Below are 15,922 nucleotides of genomic sequence, written 5' to 3' on the forward strand. Positions count from 1 at the left end.
TTCTTGATTGTCAAGTTGGTTGGATCAGTCGAACTCTCGTTCGGGTCCCTTTGGGTCGGGCAGTTTCGTCAAGCTTCTTAGGTTTCATTGTGTCATATTATCTCAGAACTTGTGCATGTACACACACATAAATCCTTGATGTCATAATTTTAATTTTATAATGTTTCTACGTAATTATTTTTTTAGTGTAAACGTTTCCATGTAATTAGTTATTGAAGCTTAAATCTAATATCCCCCACCTTTCTACAAAATGTCTGATTAGTTGATTAGTTGAAGGTTGAGTTTAAGAAATTTCCCCCACTTGTTTCTACTTTGAATACAATTTTTATATATTATTTTCTGTGTTTCACTTTATGTTGCACCAATTATAATAAGCCATATGTTTAATTTTTTTTAATTTAATTTTTAGCTATTTTATATTTTAAAAAAAATGACAAGTTGTGATTAATAGAACACAAAAGATGATAATCATGATGAGAGGATTTGTATAATTTCCATCATATGAGATAAAGTATTGAACGTCAATAAATTAATACTCGCTGCAAACTGCATGATTGGGGTAAGACTTCTATGTATTATACTGCTAGGACCTGCCAAAATTTTCAAACTCATAATGTGCACTCAAGTATAATATAACATTCAGGGGAAAAAAAAGAAGGCATTATAGAACTTCTAAAATTACAACATGCACATAATTAAGCATTTTAGGTGTTGAATTCACACTAAACTACCTTATTCTATTATTATATAAGGTTGAACATCGGTTGAAGATGACAAAACAATACTATTTTTTGTTCAAGTGATCATCAATTTGATAGAGTCAATGCATCCAGAGACAATATTATTTCATCTATACGTATTATAAAAGAAATATCAATTGCGTAGCCAAAGATAAAATATTGATGTGTTAAAAATTATTTCAAAAAAAAAAAAAAAATACAGACTATGGAAGTTTCTTGATTTTGTTAATTTATACTATACTTTAATGTATATAATTTAGTCATTCAAGGTGTAGTCCAAGATCTTGAAATCTTTTTCTGTTACATGTAATTGAATGTGTATTAGCAAAAATAGTAAACAATATGATTTTCAAATACTATGTTGAATAGGGTTCACACACGACAAGCACAATTTGAGGCCAAGATTGTTGAAGATTTTGCCAAGAAACTTCAAAGTTAAATAATTTGCACAAAGTTAAGTATTTTCTAAAAAGACAAAATTTAACTACAAAACTCGTTGTAACCTAAGATTACAAAACTTATTGTAACCTAAAACTACAACTTTACTCAATAAAATAAATATTACTACATATTTTGAAAATCTAACCATTGAATTGCATGTTCTACATGCTCTTAATACACATGTCAAATTTTGTGTCAATCAAATATTATTTACATATTTTGAAAATCTAACCGTTGAATTGCATGTTCTACATGCTCTTAATACACATGCCAAATTTTGTGTCAATCAAATATTATTTACTATATGATTTATAAGCCTATATATTATGCATAATTTTAAATTACAAAAACTGCAATTTATTGTAATTTAAATAATTTATTGATGACATAGTTATTGATCTTTAATTTTTTAAAAATTTTGCAAGCATGGACAATATAAGAAGAATATATAATCTAATGGTGAATTTTTCAAAATTCATTCCCAATAAACCAATTTTGTAGCTAAACTTTGTCATTTTCTCAACAAAGAGAGAGAGAGAGAGAGAGAGTATTACTCATGATAGAACTTCATAAATTAGAATGTGCATATAGTTGAAGTCCATAAGTGTGCAACTAATATTGTTTTAAAACATATTTAATTAAATTAATCATGTAAGGTTGAGGAGTTGTTAAAGAAGACAAAGGGATTGAAAAAGAGTGGGTGGGTCAAGGCAAAAATGGATTGTGGAGATGGTGGCTTAGGAAGGTTTCTCCACTTACAAAAAAATGAATGATGATAGGTTTGAATTCTAATATGGGATATTATTATGTGAGTGGAAATGAAAGCTTTTCTATGCCTTAATTAATTACAACCGAGGTTCTTTATAGTCTCTCAGATAATATTAATTTACTTAATTTATTGAATAGTTCCCATCCACCCTTGGTGGTGTTGGATGCAATTATGTACCTAAAAACCATTTACCTCTGTCTCATGATATGCCACAGTGGCTTATTTTCCACGTGTCAGCATTCCATTGCAAAGCAAAAAGAGCATAAATTTACGAGAATAAACTCTGGTGTATCTATGCATATATTACACCATTGATTGGTTTTAAATATACTGTCTTTTGGAGTTCAGGGTCCTCTCTTTTCACCCCAAAAATGCTTTATTTCAATATTTATCCAAAAAAAAAAAAAAAAAAATTCTAGCGAAAGTGTAAAAATATTAGAAAGGCAAAAAGAGTGTTATTTTTTTTTTTTTTTTAATGCTAAAAGGATTCACGTGTCAAGAGATAAGATAGGGTGACAAGTTCAGATAAGAATTTTATTAAGAAGAGAAAAAAAAAACATTTTAAGAAGGTTGCAACAAATTTAACATATTAGGAAAAAAAATAAAAGAATTTTCATTTTGAAGTTTGGAAAATGTGAAAATAAAATTGTTCTAATAACAGTTTACAACCTTAACAAGATTAAATTAAAAAAAAGTTGTATGTATTGCTTAAATGAAAAAGATGTCCCATCCTTTCAAACAGAACTGCAGCAAAAGGGAAAACAAGACTTGAGAAAATTCTTCTAGATTAGCAACAAAGGAATTTGGGATATGAGGAATTTTCGGACCATGAGAAATTCTTGTGGCTGACTTTGTTAAAGTAAGAAAGTTCATGTAAATTGTGCATACAAATTCTCACTTATTAAAAACCAGGTGCTATTGTCATACTCATACCTGGTTTAGAATCGGACAGATAGGTCCCAATGTAAAGTAAACCTCTCCTTCCATTTAGCAGTCAAAATAATCGAAAGTCAGCGCAAAGGAGGGCCTAAAACTCTCACACTGTATTACTATTAAATGACTAATTACAAAAATCTTCAACCACCCCACCTTACCTATTTAATAAATCCCATAATTTGGAAACAAAGAAAAATACCAAAACAATTAAAGTCAAGCAGAGCTGCAGAGAGAGAGACAGAGAGTAGAGTAATCGGGAAACCTCTGAGTTGACAAAGGACAATTGATATGCAATAATGAATCACCACGCGTCGGTCAACCCTTGCTTCCATTTACTCCTCTCCACTCGATCCAACGGCGAATATGGCACGCTTTCCCAAGTCGTATTTATGGGGCTTTCCTCTTTGACTTTTTTTGGATCCCAAACCCAAACCCAAACCCAAACCCCTCTCAACAAATACACTTATAGCTAGTAGTACTTCTTTGTTGTTTTTTCACAACACTAAAAAACAAAAACAACACACGCGCTCCACACCGCCAACAGCATCAAACACGCACGCGCGAACAGAACAGATTCATTTATACTCACGTGGGCCCCCCTCACACCCTCTTAACAAAATCAACTTTCCACTTGCAACTAATCGTGCACTCCACGCTCCTCCAATGAACGTAATCCACATCATTAATCTAAACCTAAACCCCCCCCCCCTCCCCCACCCCCCAAAGTTTACTTAAACCCCACCACATAGTCAACGCCTCCACCCAAAACTTAAAAAAAGCAAAATAACCATTTTTAATATAAATTTAAATAAAATTAAAAAAAAACACACAAACACACCAAAAACACAAAAAAAAAAAAAAAAAAATGCAAACTAAAAAGCTTTTTCTTTTTCATTTTTTTAAACTCACTTCTCATTTCAAAACCCATACCTCAAAGGTCAACGCTTCTCTCTCTCTCTCTCTCTCTTTCTCTCCAACCTCTTCTTCTTCTCAGCTTCCCTTCTCTCTTTTCAGAATCCGCCATGAAATATCACAGATAGCAAATTTGTTTTTTCCAAACAAATACCCAAAAGAGAGAGAGAGAGACAGAAAGTAAAGAAACAAAGAAACTTCGGTTTTTTTTCTTTTTATTTGGCTGTTGTTGTTATAAATTTTTTTATTATTTTATTATTTTGTTCTTGTTTAAGATGGGAAACGGAATTGGAAGGCTAACAGTGTGTTTCACCGGCGAAGAGAGTCGGCGGAAACACCATGAAATACCGGTATTACTATCGGACCCATCAGACGAGGGTCTGGGCCACTCTTTCTGCTACGTGAGACCCGACCCGACTCGTTTGTCTTCATCCAAGGTTCATTCGGAGGAGGAAACGACGACGTTCAAGACTATATCGGGAGCTTCAGTGAGCGCGAACACGTGGACCCCACTTTCCACAACCATCGTCGACTTGTACTCGTATCACAGCATAGACAGAGTCGCCGCCGCGTTTGAGAGCTCCAATTCCTTCGCTTCCATCCCTTTACAGCCAATCCCAAAAAATTTATCGGGTCCGATGGTGTCGTACGGAATACCCGGATCCGGCCCATTAGAAAGAGGGTTCTTATCGGGCCCGATCGAGCGTGGATTCATGTCCGGCCCACTCGACCGCGCTTCTGGGCTTTTCTCCGGCCCAATCGATAATAAGTCTTATAACGGCGGCGCCGGTGGAGGTTTAGGATCCGATAACCACTTCCAGAGAAGCTTCTCTCACGGTGCTGGGTTCGGACTCGGGTTCGGGTCTGGGCCATTCAGGCCCAGATCGAGGAAAGGGAAACTCATACGGGTTTTACAGAGAGCGTTATCGAAGACCCTGATTTCACGATTCGGTGGTGGGCAACAGAACTCGATTGTAGCTCCGATCAAAGGCGGTGGGCTGAAAGACCCAGATTGGAATTATAATGAGAAGCAACAGCACAATGAGAATTTGACGGTGAATAGCGTGAATTTCTTGAGCAGCGATGGTAGTTTGGAAGACGATGAGTCATTGGAGAGTCAGAATCTGCAGTGGGCTCAAGGGAAAGCAGGGGAGGATCGAGTACACGTCGTCGTTTCGGAGGAGCATGGGTGGGTTTTCGTTGGGATTTACGATGGGTTCAACGGTCCAGATGCTCCGGATTATTTGTTGTCCAATTTGTACTCTTTTGTGCACAAAGAGCTCAAGGGCTTGTTGTGGGATGATGGGTTCGAATCAGCTACAACAACGACGACGACGACGACGATCGGTAATAGTACTGATGGTGGAGCTGCAGCTGCCCCTGTTTCTTCTTCCTCCTCTGTTTTTGGCGAAGATTCCGATCAAGATTTCGCGAGGAATCGGACGGGTGGTGATGCTTGTGCTCACTGTGTGGTGGAGGAGCAAGAGAATTATCCGTGTCCAAGTGGGGATGATTCGAATTCGGATTTGGATTCGCCAAATCCAAAGCGAAAACGAGGTAGGAATTCAAAGAGTAAGTACAGAGGCAATGCGGCGAAAAAGTGGGAAGAGAATCAGAGGAGGTGGAAGTGTGAATGGGATAGAGAGAGAGTGGAGCTGGACCGGAGATTAAAGGAGCAATTGAATAAATCCGGGTCGCCATCGGCTTCCTCAAAAGCGATCAATCACGCCGATGTGTTGAAAGCTCTGTCACAAGCTCTGAGAAAAACAGAGGAGTCTTATTTGGAGATTGCAGATAAGATGGCTGTTGAAAATCCTGAGTTGGCGTTGATGGGTTCGTGTGTGCTGGTGATGCTAATGAAGGGTGAAGATGTGTATGTGATGAATGTGGGTGATAGTAGAGCCGTGTTGGCCCAGAAGGCCGAGCCGGATTATTGGTTGGGGAAGATTAGGCAGGATTTGGAGAGGATCAATGAAGAAACAATGCATGATTTGGAAGGTTTGGATGGTGATAGACCCTGCACGGTTCCAAGTCTGACGGCTTGTCAGCTCAGTGTGGATCATAGTACCAGTGTTGAAGAGGTATTATATAGTTTAAAGTTTTAAAATTTGGTTTTGTTGCTGGAAATTTTAGGTCATTGAAGCCTTTTTATGTGCTGTTTTTGATGGATCGTGAATGATTTTTGAATTTCAGGAAGTTCAGAGAATAAAGAATGAACATCCGGATGATGCTTGTGCTGTGATGAATGATCGTGTCAAGGGTTCATTGAAGGTCACTCGGGCTTTTGGTGCTGGTTTTCTCAAGCAGGTACTTAAAGTTCATAGATTTCTTGCTTTCAACTATAATCCATTGTTAATATGGAGAATTCTTTTGGCCCCGTTTATTTGTGCTTGATATTGTAGATTCTGAAACATGGTTAGGAGAAACTTACACTTGATTTCTTTTGCAATACATGAAGATTTATAATTTGTTGAAAACATTGAACATAATGATTCAGAATGCAAGTTTGAGAAATAGGCTGGTTGTTAGACAATTCACTTGTCTTGTACCATTATGGTCATGGTGCAGGGGCATCATAATCATAACGATTGTTCACTTCAAATAGTGTTGATAACCTCTTCCTCCTAGATTTCATTTTCGTTAGCTTAATGGAGTATTTAATTCAAGGAAGATATGCCAGATTGTGGTTATGCACATGCCAGTACTATCATATCTTGAAAATCAATTCCATAGAAAGTGATTAGAGTCATGCCCCTGGTGGTAACAGCTATATTGTATTGATGCAATCCTGCTGTTTTATATGAAATTTTTTTAAGTGTTAGAACTAAGTTTTGATACAATTAAAAATAAATTAAGCCCCCAATTGGATCAGCTCATTGTTAGAAAGTAAGCCAACTGAAACACAGTTTCTATCGTGAGTTTGCTTCAATAGAAACAAGTTGCATTCCTTTCTCCCCACTAAACTGATAATGACTTTGAACTGGTCCCGGTCAAGATTTGTCAATATGTTTAACTTGTTATGGCAAGACCCTTTATTTTTTTCGGGAAAAAGAATAAAGTAGTGGAACTTTTTGATAAAAATGTTGGTTTCATATTTGCTTTATCACCTGGAAAGATCCCTGGCTAATGTCTTGTTGTTTTACTAAAATATTTATCTTCCATTTCTTACGCCTGGTTTTTTCTTGGATATTTGCAGCCTAAATGGAACAATGCACTTTTGGAGGCATTCAGAATAGATTACCTAGGAACTTCCCCTTACATAAACTGTTCCCCATCTCTATACCACCATAAATTAGGCCCAAAAGACAGGTTTTTGTTATTATCGTCTGATGGGCTCTATCAGTACTTCACAAATGAAGAAGCTGTTTCTGAAGTAGAACATTTCATCACATTGCAACCCGAAGGAGACCCGGCACAACATCTTGTTGAGGAAGTTCTATTTCGTGCTGCAAAGAAAGCTGGTAATTTTCTTTAATTTCAAAAAAGAACACACTGTTTGTGAAAGCTATAAATTTTGTCACTAACTTGTGGAGACTAAACATGGTGAATTTGGGTTTGGTGAATTACAGGTATGGACTTTCATGAATTACTTGAAATACCACAAGGGGACCGGCGGCGTTACCATGATGATGTTTCCATAATTGTTATTTCTTTAGAGGGAAGGATATGGAAATCATGTGTATAAGTAGAGAAAAGCACCTATAGAGGACATAGAAACATCTGCTACAAAGTCAGCATTACCCTCTTTTTTTTTTGCTGTTTTTTTCCTAGTCACCTTTGTAAACATTAGCAACAAAGCTTCCGGGACTTAGTTGTGCAATTTACTGGGTGATGAGGAGTGTAAAGGTGTAAAAGCTGGTTCTTGTTGATTATAAACTGCCATAGAAAATTGTAACTTTCAAATAAAACATTCCTCTTGAAAAAGGTTTTGTTCGGAATTCTTACAACTATCACTTTCTATAATTCTTTTATCACAACCATATGGGGTTGGCAACACTTTTCATCTCAGCATCCGCATCTTTTCCCTACCTTTTTCTCCATGTATACAATTCACCACTTGTTTCCCAACATTTAGTCATGTGAGTTCCAAATTAAAAAGTTAGCTTATTTTACTATTCAATTTATTTTTGCTATTATTTATTAGTCTAATTATATTTTTTGATACTATTTATGGGTCCTATTATACTATTTCAACTAACTTTTACATTTATATACCAAACTAGTTTTGTATTTGTATTGTAACTTTTTCCCTTTCCAGTTTGACGTGGATACATTGGTCGCATTGAAAGTCAGAAGCACTTTTGAAGCATAGGACCATATTCCATGGGCAACACTTTCTTGTTTTTTCTTTTCTTTTCATCCTGTCTTAATTAAACAAAGATGCTGAAGTTGGCCCCTTAACTGCTACTCAAAACACATTAATCTCGTGCATCAACTAGAACCAACTATACCTACTCATTTTGTTTAGTGCCGACTTGAAGAATATATTTTAAGCTTTTCAACTATCCTATAAATGATCCCCACTTTCGAATACTTGTATATCTATAACGGGTTGAACTTTAAACTTAAAACATAGTGAGAGATATACCTTTATCACTGTTAATATTTAAAGTTTTAAGTAATACTGATATAGAGAAGGTCATAAAACCAAATCACATCAGTGCAAGTAAGACGAACTGATAGGAGTGTAGGGTATCAATGCCCCTTATATTATCATGAAGCCAGACCAAAATAGAGACTACAATTAAGGGAAATGCATGAGTTTATAAAGCTAGAAGGCGGGAATGAAAAAAATATGAGCTCATAATATCTCCATGCTTTTAATTAGTGACTCAGGCATTAGAGTAATTGTATTACACCGATGTCATCCAAACCCCTTTTGTATCTTGTTAGTATTCCAATGTAATAATATTAGTACCACACACTTTGCCATAACTATTTTACGCGACAGAGTATGAGTGGTGAAGAAAAATATTAAACCCATATAATATTGGTAAACAACGCAATCTACCATTAAAAAAAACGGTTGTGGGTGTGTGAAAGTGTGTAGTAGCATTTTTGATTCCCACAATATGTCAACCATCAAACCACTTGTTCGTCATCAAATAGTAACAACATGATGGAAACTAGAAATGGTACAATGCCGTAATGGAAAACTAGAAATTGTTCAATGTTTATCAAATCCTTCTTTTGAAATTGAGAAGTAAACTTCAAATCTTTAAGGAAAGTGGTCCACTTGCCCTAACTCCTAAAAAAAAACTCCATTGACCAGAATGGAATTACTCATATTTATAAAAGTAGGCATTAAGTTGCCATCAATTAATTCATAACATTAAAACCTTGTGCAGAAAAATCCCATGATAAAAAAAGTAAAACCCTTTGACCCCCAATTTATGCCGCATACTACGTGGCAAAACAAGAGCCCTTTATCCTAACTGCTAGCTACTTGAATTGATACATGATAGTAAATCATAAATGTCATGTAGTTGAGAGTGGTCGGTATCAGGCCCATACAGTAAAGGAACCTGTCATTTGGTCAATTAATTTCTTACCAAGATTTCAGCACTCATGCTCCTCTCAATTTCAACCAATCTTAACCAATTCCTTCATTCATAGGGCAGACATACAGCATACATAATAAACCATTTGAAAATCTTTTCCTTGACCCCCCCTCTCAGAAAAATATAAAAGGAAACAGATTTTTTTTTTTTTTTTTTTTTTTGAGAAACAGAAAATTTTTAAGTGACGTCTATTCACACAATATATATATATATATATATATATATATATATATGTGTGTGTGTGTGTGTGTTTTAACTGAATTTTTCTTTGTCAGAATTTTTTTTTTTTTTTTTTTTTTTTGGGGGGCTAGAACAGATTTCTAAAATTAACCAAAAGCTTTTAAATAGTACATCAGCCCAATATAGAACATTGGCTTTTGAAGTCCCCCTCTAAATAGTACTTGGGCTGGAATTGAGTTACGCATACATCAACCTTGAGCTTGCTCTTGGTTCCTTTCGTTGTCCTAGTGCAGTAGTGCTCCTCAGCCCATCTGAGTTGCAGGCCAATTTTGTGTTTCAGTGTTCACCTAAACCCATTTACCAGAAGGGAATAAATTATATAATAGGAATAGTTGTTAGTCTGATCTCATACAGTAGCATACACAAAGATTTCGGCAAATGATTAATACAAAACTGGGGGAGGGATGTCTTATACTGAGTGGCCTCCCATAACATAACAGGTCAAGATACGAAATCAGGGGACAGTACCAAAATATTTTAGAACATGATTCGGAAATAAGATACGTCTGTGATACCTAATCCACCATCAAAAACTAGTATAATTAGAGTTATCTTAATAGTTAATAGTGAGTAAATTAATGAGACACATTACAAAATTGCATTAATTTGTTATCTCCGTAACATATTTCAAGTCACTTGCCCAAGCAAGGTAGGTAGGTAAAATGTTTTACTCAAAAAAAGAAAGAGAAAAAAGGTAGGTAAATTGTAGCTTTTATTTTAGTAAAACACAAAATTATGATAACTAATTAATGCAAACAAATCTGAGGCAAGCAATAATGAAAATAAATTGTCAAATTGAAGGCTAAGTTGCTTCAAAGCATAAGAAAGATCAGCAACTCCTCAATTAAGCTACAAGGCTAAATCTGTATTATTGAATATTGATTTTTGTTTTTTTTTTTTTTTTGTTTTTTTGAGAACAGGAATATTTGATAGTTTGTTGGTTTTGCCTTTTCCTTTTTTGGGTAGATTTTTGTTTTTATTATTATTATTATTTTACAAATAAGCCCAGATTTTTTGTGTTTGATTTAGAATTTGATAGTGGAGTTTAAATTGATTAAATTCTTCTTCTTCTTCTTCTTCTTTTAAATTCTAAAAATTTAAGGTTTGATCTTTTTTTTTTATAAGATTAAGGTTTGATTTAAAACTAAAGAAAATATATGATTTCATTTGGGACAATATTAAATTTGATGGTTTAATTTATAACTTTCAAATTTATATGACTAATTTTGAAATTAACCAAAAAAATGTGTAGAGTTTAAAATAAAATTCACAGTTATTTTATTCTCTTGTTGGGTGGGATTACCTGCTTAAATTCTGTGCACATTTTTTGAGCAGTATCCACTTGCTCATCAAGTATAAGGTAGTAAATGCTTCATCAATAAAATATTAGCTCGAATGGTACGTAACAATTGCCATTTGTCATCTCATACCTTCCTGGAAATAAGGTTATGTACTAAAGTCAATCTAGGACCACCATTTTATCTAACAACACCCAAGACTCTGTCAATGCCTAGTTAATGTCGAACCCCAAAACCTCACCAAAAGTGAGAGAAAAAAAAAAAAAAAAAAAGTTATGGACCTATTCAACTTCTTTTTTTCATTTTTTTTTTTTTTTTTAAGATAATTACAAGCTAACATTACAATTCGAACATTTTCTTCCTAAAACTTTAAGTACTTTGTGCATAAAGAAGTGTTAATTTGTCTACAAAACTCATACAATTATAGAACAAAGAAAAAAGAAAAGAAAAATCCATATCCTATGACGTAATATTTCTTAATTAGCATTGGTATGCATTTTGACCATTGAATTTTGATGCGGTCTTCACATAATTTTTCAATAATATATTAATAATAGTAATAAAGAAAAGGAAAAAATTGATGACGCATTGACACCTACCCTAGTATAGTAGCAATGCATAGAGAATTTAAAACTATACGTGACTTGGGCCGCTGACAATTGGTAATGCAACAATTTCATGTGGCTTAGGCTTCTTTGACTTTAGGCAAGCTGACATTTAGCCATTTTCCATGCTCTTTCTTTATTCATTAACTGTACGTGCACTTTTAATTTCACAACACGATAAGATATTAAGTTTGTGATTGGATGTTTATCCAAACCAAAAAAAAAAAAAATTATGATTAGAGCAACATTATTGATCCATCATTTATACTACTATTTTTTTTTTTTAATTATGTATCTAATGAGTCAAAAATGTATGATTGTCATTAATCTGAGATTGTCATTAACTAAGAGAAAATGTTACACATTTAATACGCTCATTGATGACAAAGAGTAATGGATGAAGCAACGATCACAAAGTGAGCTGTGAACTTCAGACAAAGATTTTGTAACGCACTAATCATTGAGCATAAATACAGCAATTCATTGCCCATTAATAAGACACGCAACTAAAAAAAAAAAAAAAAAAAAGCAATAGAAGTTAAAGGTACACACAAACACTCTACAAAAATCACTCTCCAGAAAAATTCTCTCTAATATCTTTCTCCCTTACTGACTTAAGCATAAGAGGCGGTTTCGCTAACGCCATATCGGCGTGTTACTCTTCCACCCAGTTCATTTTTACAGGTTTTCCTCCAACAGAGACAACCCTAATTACAGCTTCGTACATCCACTACGACGAGGAGCTCTACTGCTATTTTTTGCATCATCAGTTTGGCGCCGTCTGTAGAGAATGCTAATCATTCAAGCCATCTTTCTCAGTGACAAAAGAGTTCCTCGAAGTACAAGCTGGAATCAGGAATCGCACAACAGCAAGAAGCTGTGTAACAACAACAAATCCAGGCCCTCTTGGCTAATGTGGAAGAGTTGACTCGCCAAAATGAAGAGCTGCAAAAGACAATGGAATCCCAAAACGTAGAACGTCGATGAATAGGTGAAAACCAAAATGAAGAAGAATCAAACTCTCAAGCCAACAGGCGAGACAAGACCTCAAGAGAAGATTCCTCCAAGATTGAGAATGAGCTTCGCAACATGAGGAAGGAGATGGACGAGTTAAAAAGTGCCATGAAGGACAAAGGCGAGAAGAATTTGGATGGGATGATTCGAAGGACGGACTCACCATTCACTACCGAAATATTGAACCGTCCCTTCCTACCAAAATTTTGTCTCCCATAGTTGGAGTCTTATGACGGTTCCAAGGATCCTTTGGATCACATTGAATCATTAAAGACACTGATGCTATTGCAGATGACCCCAGACGAGGTGATGTACAGGGCATTCCCAATGACACTGAAAGGAGTAGCCAAAGTATGGTTCAGCAAGATATCCCCAGGAACCATTGCGGATTTTGAACAACTCAACAAGGGTTTTGTTCGTCATTTCATTGGGAGACAAAGACACAAGAAACCAACCGATCATCTTTTCAACATTCAACAAGCAAAAAGAGAATCACTAAGACAGTACGTGACCCAATTCAATAAGGAGCTATTACAGGTAGACAAAGCTAAAGATCAAGTCATCCTAACAACTTTCCAAGCAAGATTGCTACCGAGGGATTTTTTCTTCTCAATCACCAAAAGCCTACCAAAAATGGTCGCGGAATTGTTTCGAAAATCTTAGAAGTACATGAATGCAGAAGACGCAGTGCTTGCAAAAGAAATGAAAGGAAAAAGGAAGAGAGATGAAGGAACAAGCAGTAATCACGATAAGAAGAAAGAGACACAAAGTGTTGGGCAAACCATAGGGAAAAAGAAGGAACTTTCAAATAGGAAGCCAAAGTTTGCTAACTTTACTCCTCTAATAATGCCAATTGAGCAATTCCTGATGTAGATAAGGGACGATCCCTCCCTGCAATGGCTGAAACCAATCAATACTCCAGCTAAAAAAAAGAGACAAAAACAAGTACTGTAGGTTCCATCAGGACCATGGACACTGTACCGACGAGTGTAGACATTTGAAAGATCAGGTGGAGACTTTAATTCGGCAACGAAAGTTATAGAAGAATGTCAGGAAAACGAAGCCCTACAGATACCAACGGAATGACGATAAGGATAGAAATCAAGAAGCAAGAGATAGTAAACCTCATACAGGAGAGACAAAGACGATCTCAAGAGGATTAACAGCAGGCGAAACGCTAAAGTCCCTGAAAAAAGCCCATGAAAGAGAAATAAATAGTGTCCATTCATAGCTTTCTCCAGTGAAGATGCCAAGGAATGACGAACCTGATATCGTTTTCTCAAAGAGAGACGGTCGTGGCATTAGGCAACCCCATGACAATCCACTGGTAATCATGCTCAGAGTAGAAGAATTCAACATCCAACAAGTGCTCATTGACAACGAAAGCTCAGTAGACATCATCTACTTACCTGCGTTTTAACAGATGAAATTGGACAAGGGAAGGATCAGGCCTTTCACTTCTCCTCTAGTGAGGCTTACTAGGGATTGAATCGTCCCTAAGGGCATCATCACTCCAACTGTAATTGCAGTCACTTACCCAGCACAAGTCATCAAGGAAATTAATTTCCTCATAGTTAACTGCCCTATAACATATATCATCTTAGGAAGGCCTGCACTCAATAGGCTAAGAGCAGCGACGTCAACATATTACTTAAAGGTGAAATTTCCAACAGCCCATGGAGTAGGAGAAATTAGAAGAGATCAAGTTCTAGCAAGAGAGTGCTACAAAACTACTTTAGCATCTGGGGAGAACCACACATGGGTGATCAATGAACTAGAACCCATCCCGGATTTGTCAGAAACACCACAGGAAGTTGAGATCGTCCCAGGAGATTCAACAAAGGTATTGAAGATAGGAGCAGCACTCCGAACTCTGGAGAAAGAGAAGATGGTTTCCTTCTTAAGGGCAAACCAAGATATTTTCGCCTGGAAACACAAGGATATGCCCGGAATTGATAGGGAAATCATACAGCATCATCTCAATGTCAACCCAGAATGCAAACCTATATAGCAGAAGCGGAGAATATTTGCACCAAAGCGCAACGAAGCAGTAACTGAAGAAGTAGAGAAATTACAAGTTGGTTTCATCAGGGAAGTCTTCTACCCAGATTGGCTAGCAAACGTGATAATGGTAAAAAAGAGCAATGGCAAATGGAGGATGTGTGTTGATTTCACAAACCTAAACAAAACCTGCTCAAAGGATAGCTTCCTCTTGCCAAGGATTGATCAACTGGTAGATTCAACTGCCAGACACAAGCTCTTAAGTTTCATGGACATATTTTCTAGATACAACCAGATTCTCATGGATGAAGAAGATCAAGAGAAGAACTTGTTCGTCACCAGCCAAAGGTTATACTGCTACAAAGTTATGCCCTTTGGATTGAAGAACACATGAGCCACATACCAAAAATTGGTGAACTGCATGTTCTCTCACCAAATTGGAAGGAATGTGGAAATATACGTAGACGATATATTGGTAAAAAGCAAGGATGAGGACAACCACTTGTACGATCTAAAAGAAACCTTTAGCACACTACATAAGTACAATATGAAATTAAATCCTGCAAAGTGTGTTTTTACTATTGCTTCAGGAAAATTCTTGGGATTCATGGTATCCCAATGAGGCATAAAGGCAAATCCAGACAAAGTGAAGGCAATAATTGAGGTCAAATCACCAAAAATAGTGAAGGAGGTTCAAAGCCTGACAGAAAAGGTCACAGCTCTAAACATATTCGCCTCCAGGGGAATGGACAAGTGCATGCAATTCTTCAAGGTATTGAAAAGGCCTTTCAGTGGACTGACGAATGTGAAAAAACCCTTGCAAAATTAAAAGAGTACTTGACGAAGTCACCATTGCTAAGTTCCTTAATGATGGGAGAGAAGCTGTACCTCTACTTAGCAGTGTCTAACACCGCAGTGAGTTTGGCATTAATCAAAAAAGAAGAAAATGTCCAGAAGCCAATCTACTATACCAGCCAGGCATTCCAAGGAGCAGAGGCAAACCCAAGGATGGAAAATATAGCTTTCGCATTGCTGGTCACTTCCAGGAAACTCTGTCCTTAATTCCAAGCACACTCCATCATCATCATGATAGACCAGCCAATAAGAAAGATTATAAACAAGATAGACGTAGCAGGACAACTTATTCAATGGGCAATTGAACTGGGCCAATTCGACATCAAATATCAACCTCAAGCAGCAATCAAAGCCCAAGTACTAGCAGACTTCATTGCAGAATTCACTTACCCCTACAAGGAAGAAGAACTCCCCTTGGAAACATGGATGGTCCAAACAAATGGGTCTGCAACGAAGAAAGTAGGAGGGGTAGGAGTAGTGCTCATATCTCTAGAAGGAGAAATATTGAAGTATGCAGTTAGATTGCAATTCTCAACAACAAATAACGAGG

General features: G+C 36.2%; 1 protein-coding gene across 1 annotated transcript; it reads left to right on the forward strand.

Annotated features, from left to right (window-relative positions):
• The first annotated feature begins 3,786 nt into the window (after positions 1-3,786).
• Positions 3,787-7,792, forward strand: LOC126730511 (probable protein phosphatase 2C 4). Its single transcript, XM_050434976.1, has 4 exons — positions 3,787-5,879; positions 5,992-6,105; positions 6,995-7,259; positions 7,368-7,792. The coding sequence occupies exons 1-4, from the start codon at positions 4,074-4,076 to the stop codon at positions 7,481-7,483; spliced, it is 2,301 nt and encodes a 766-aa protein (XP_050290933.1). The 5' UTR covers positions 3,787-4,073; the 3' UTR covers positions 7,484-7,792.
• The last annotated feature ends 8,130 nt before the right edge of the window (positions 7,793-15,922 follow it).

Source organism: Quercus robur, chromosome 1, assembly GCF_932294415.1.
Source record: "Quercus robur chromosome 1, dhQueRobu3.1, whole genome shotgun sequence".
Taxonomy (NCBI): Eukaryota; Viridiplantae; Streptophyta; class Magnoliopsida; order Fagales; family Fagaceae; genus Quercus; species Quercus robur.

Excerpts from the sequence above, each read along its gene's own strand:
- LOC126730511 (XM_050434976.1), top strand. The coding sequence starts at position 4,074 with ATGGGAAACGGAATTGGAAGGCTAACAGTGTGTTTCACCGGCGAAGAG. Across the intron at positions 5,880-5,991 it reads ATAGTACCAGTGTTGAAGAG|GAAGTTCAGAGAATAAAGAA; the intron begins GTATTATATAGT and ends TTTGAATTTCAG. Across the intron at positions 6,106-6,994 it reads GTGCTGGTTTTCTCAAGCAG|CCTAAATGGAACAATGCACT; the intron begins GTACTTAAAGTT and ends GGATATTTGCAG.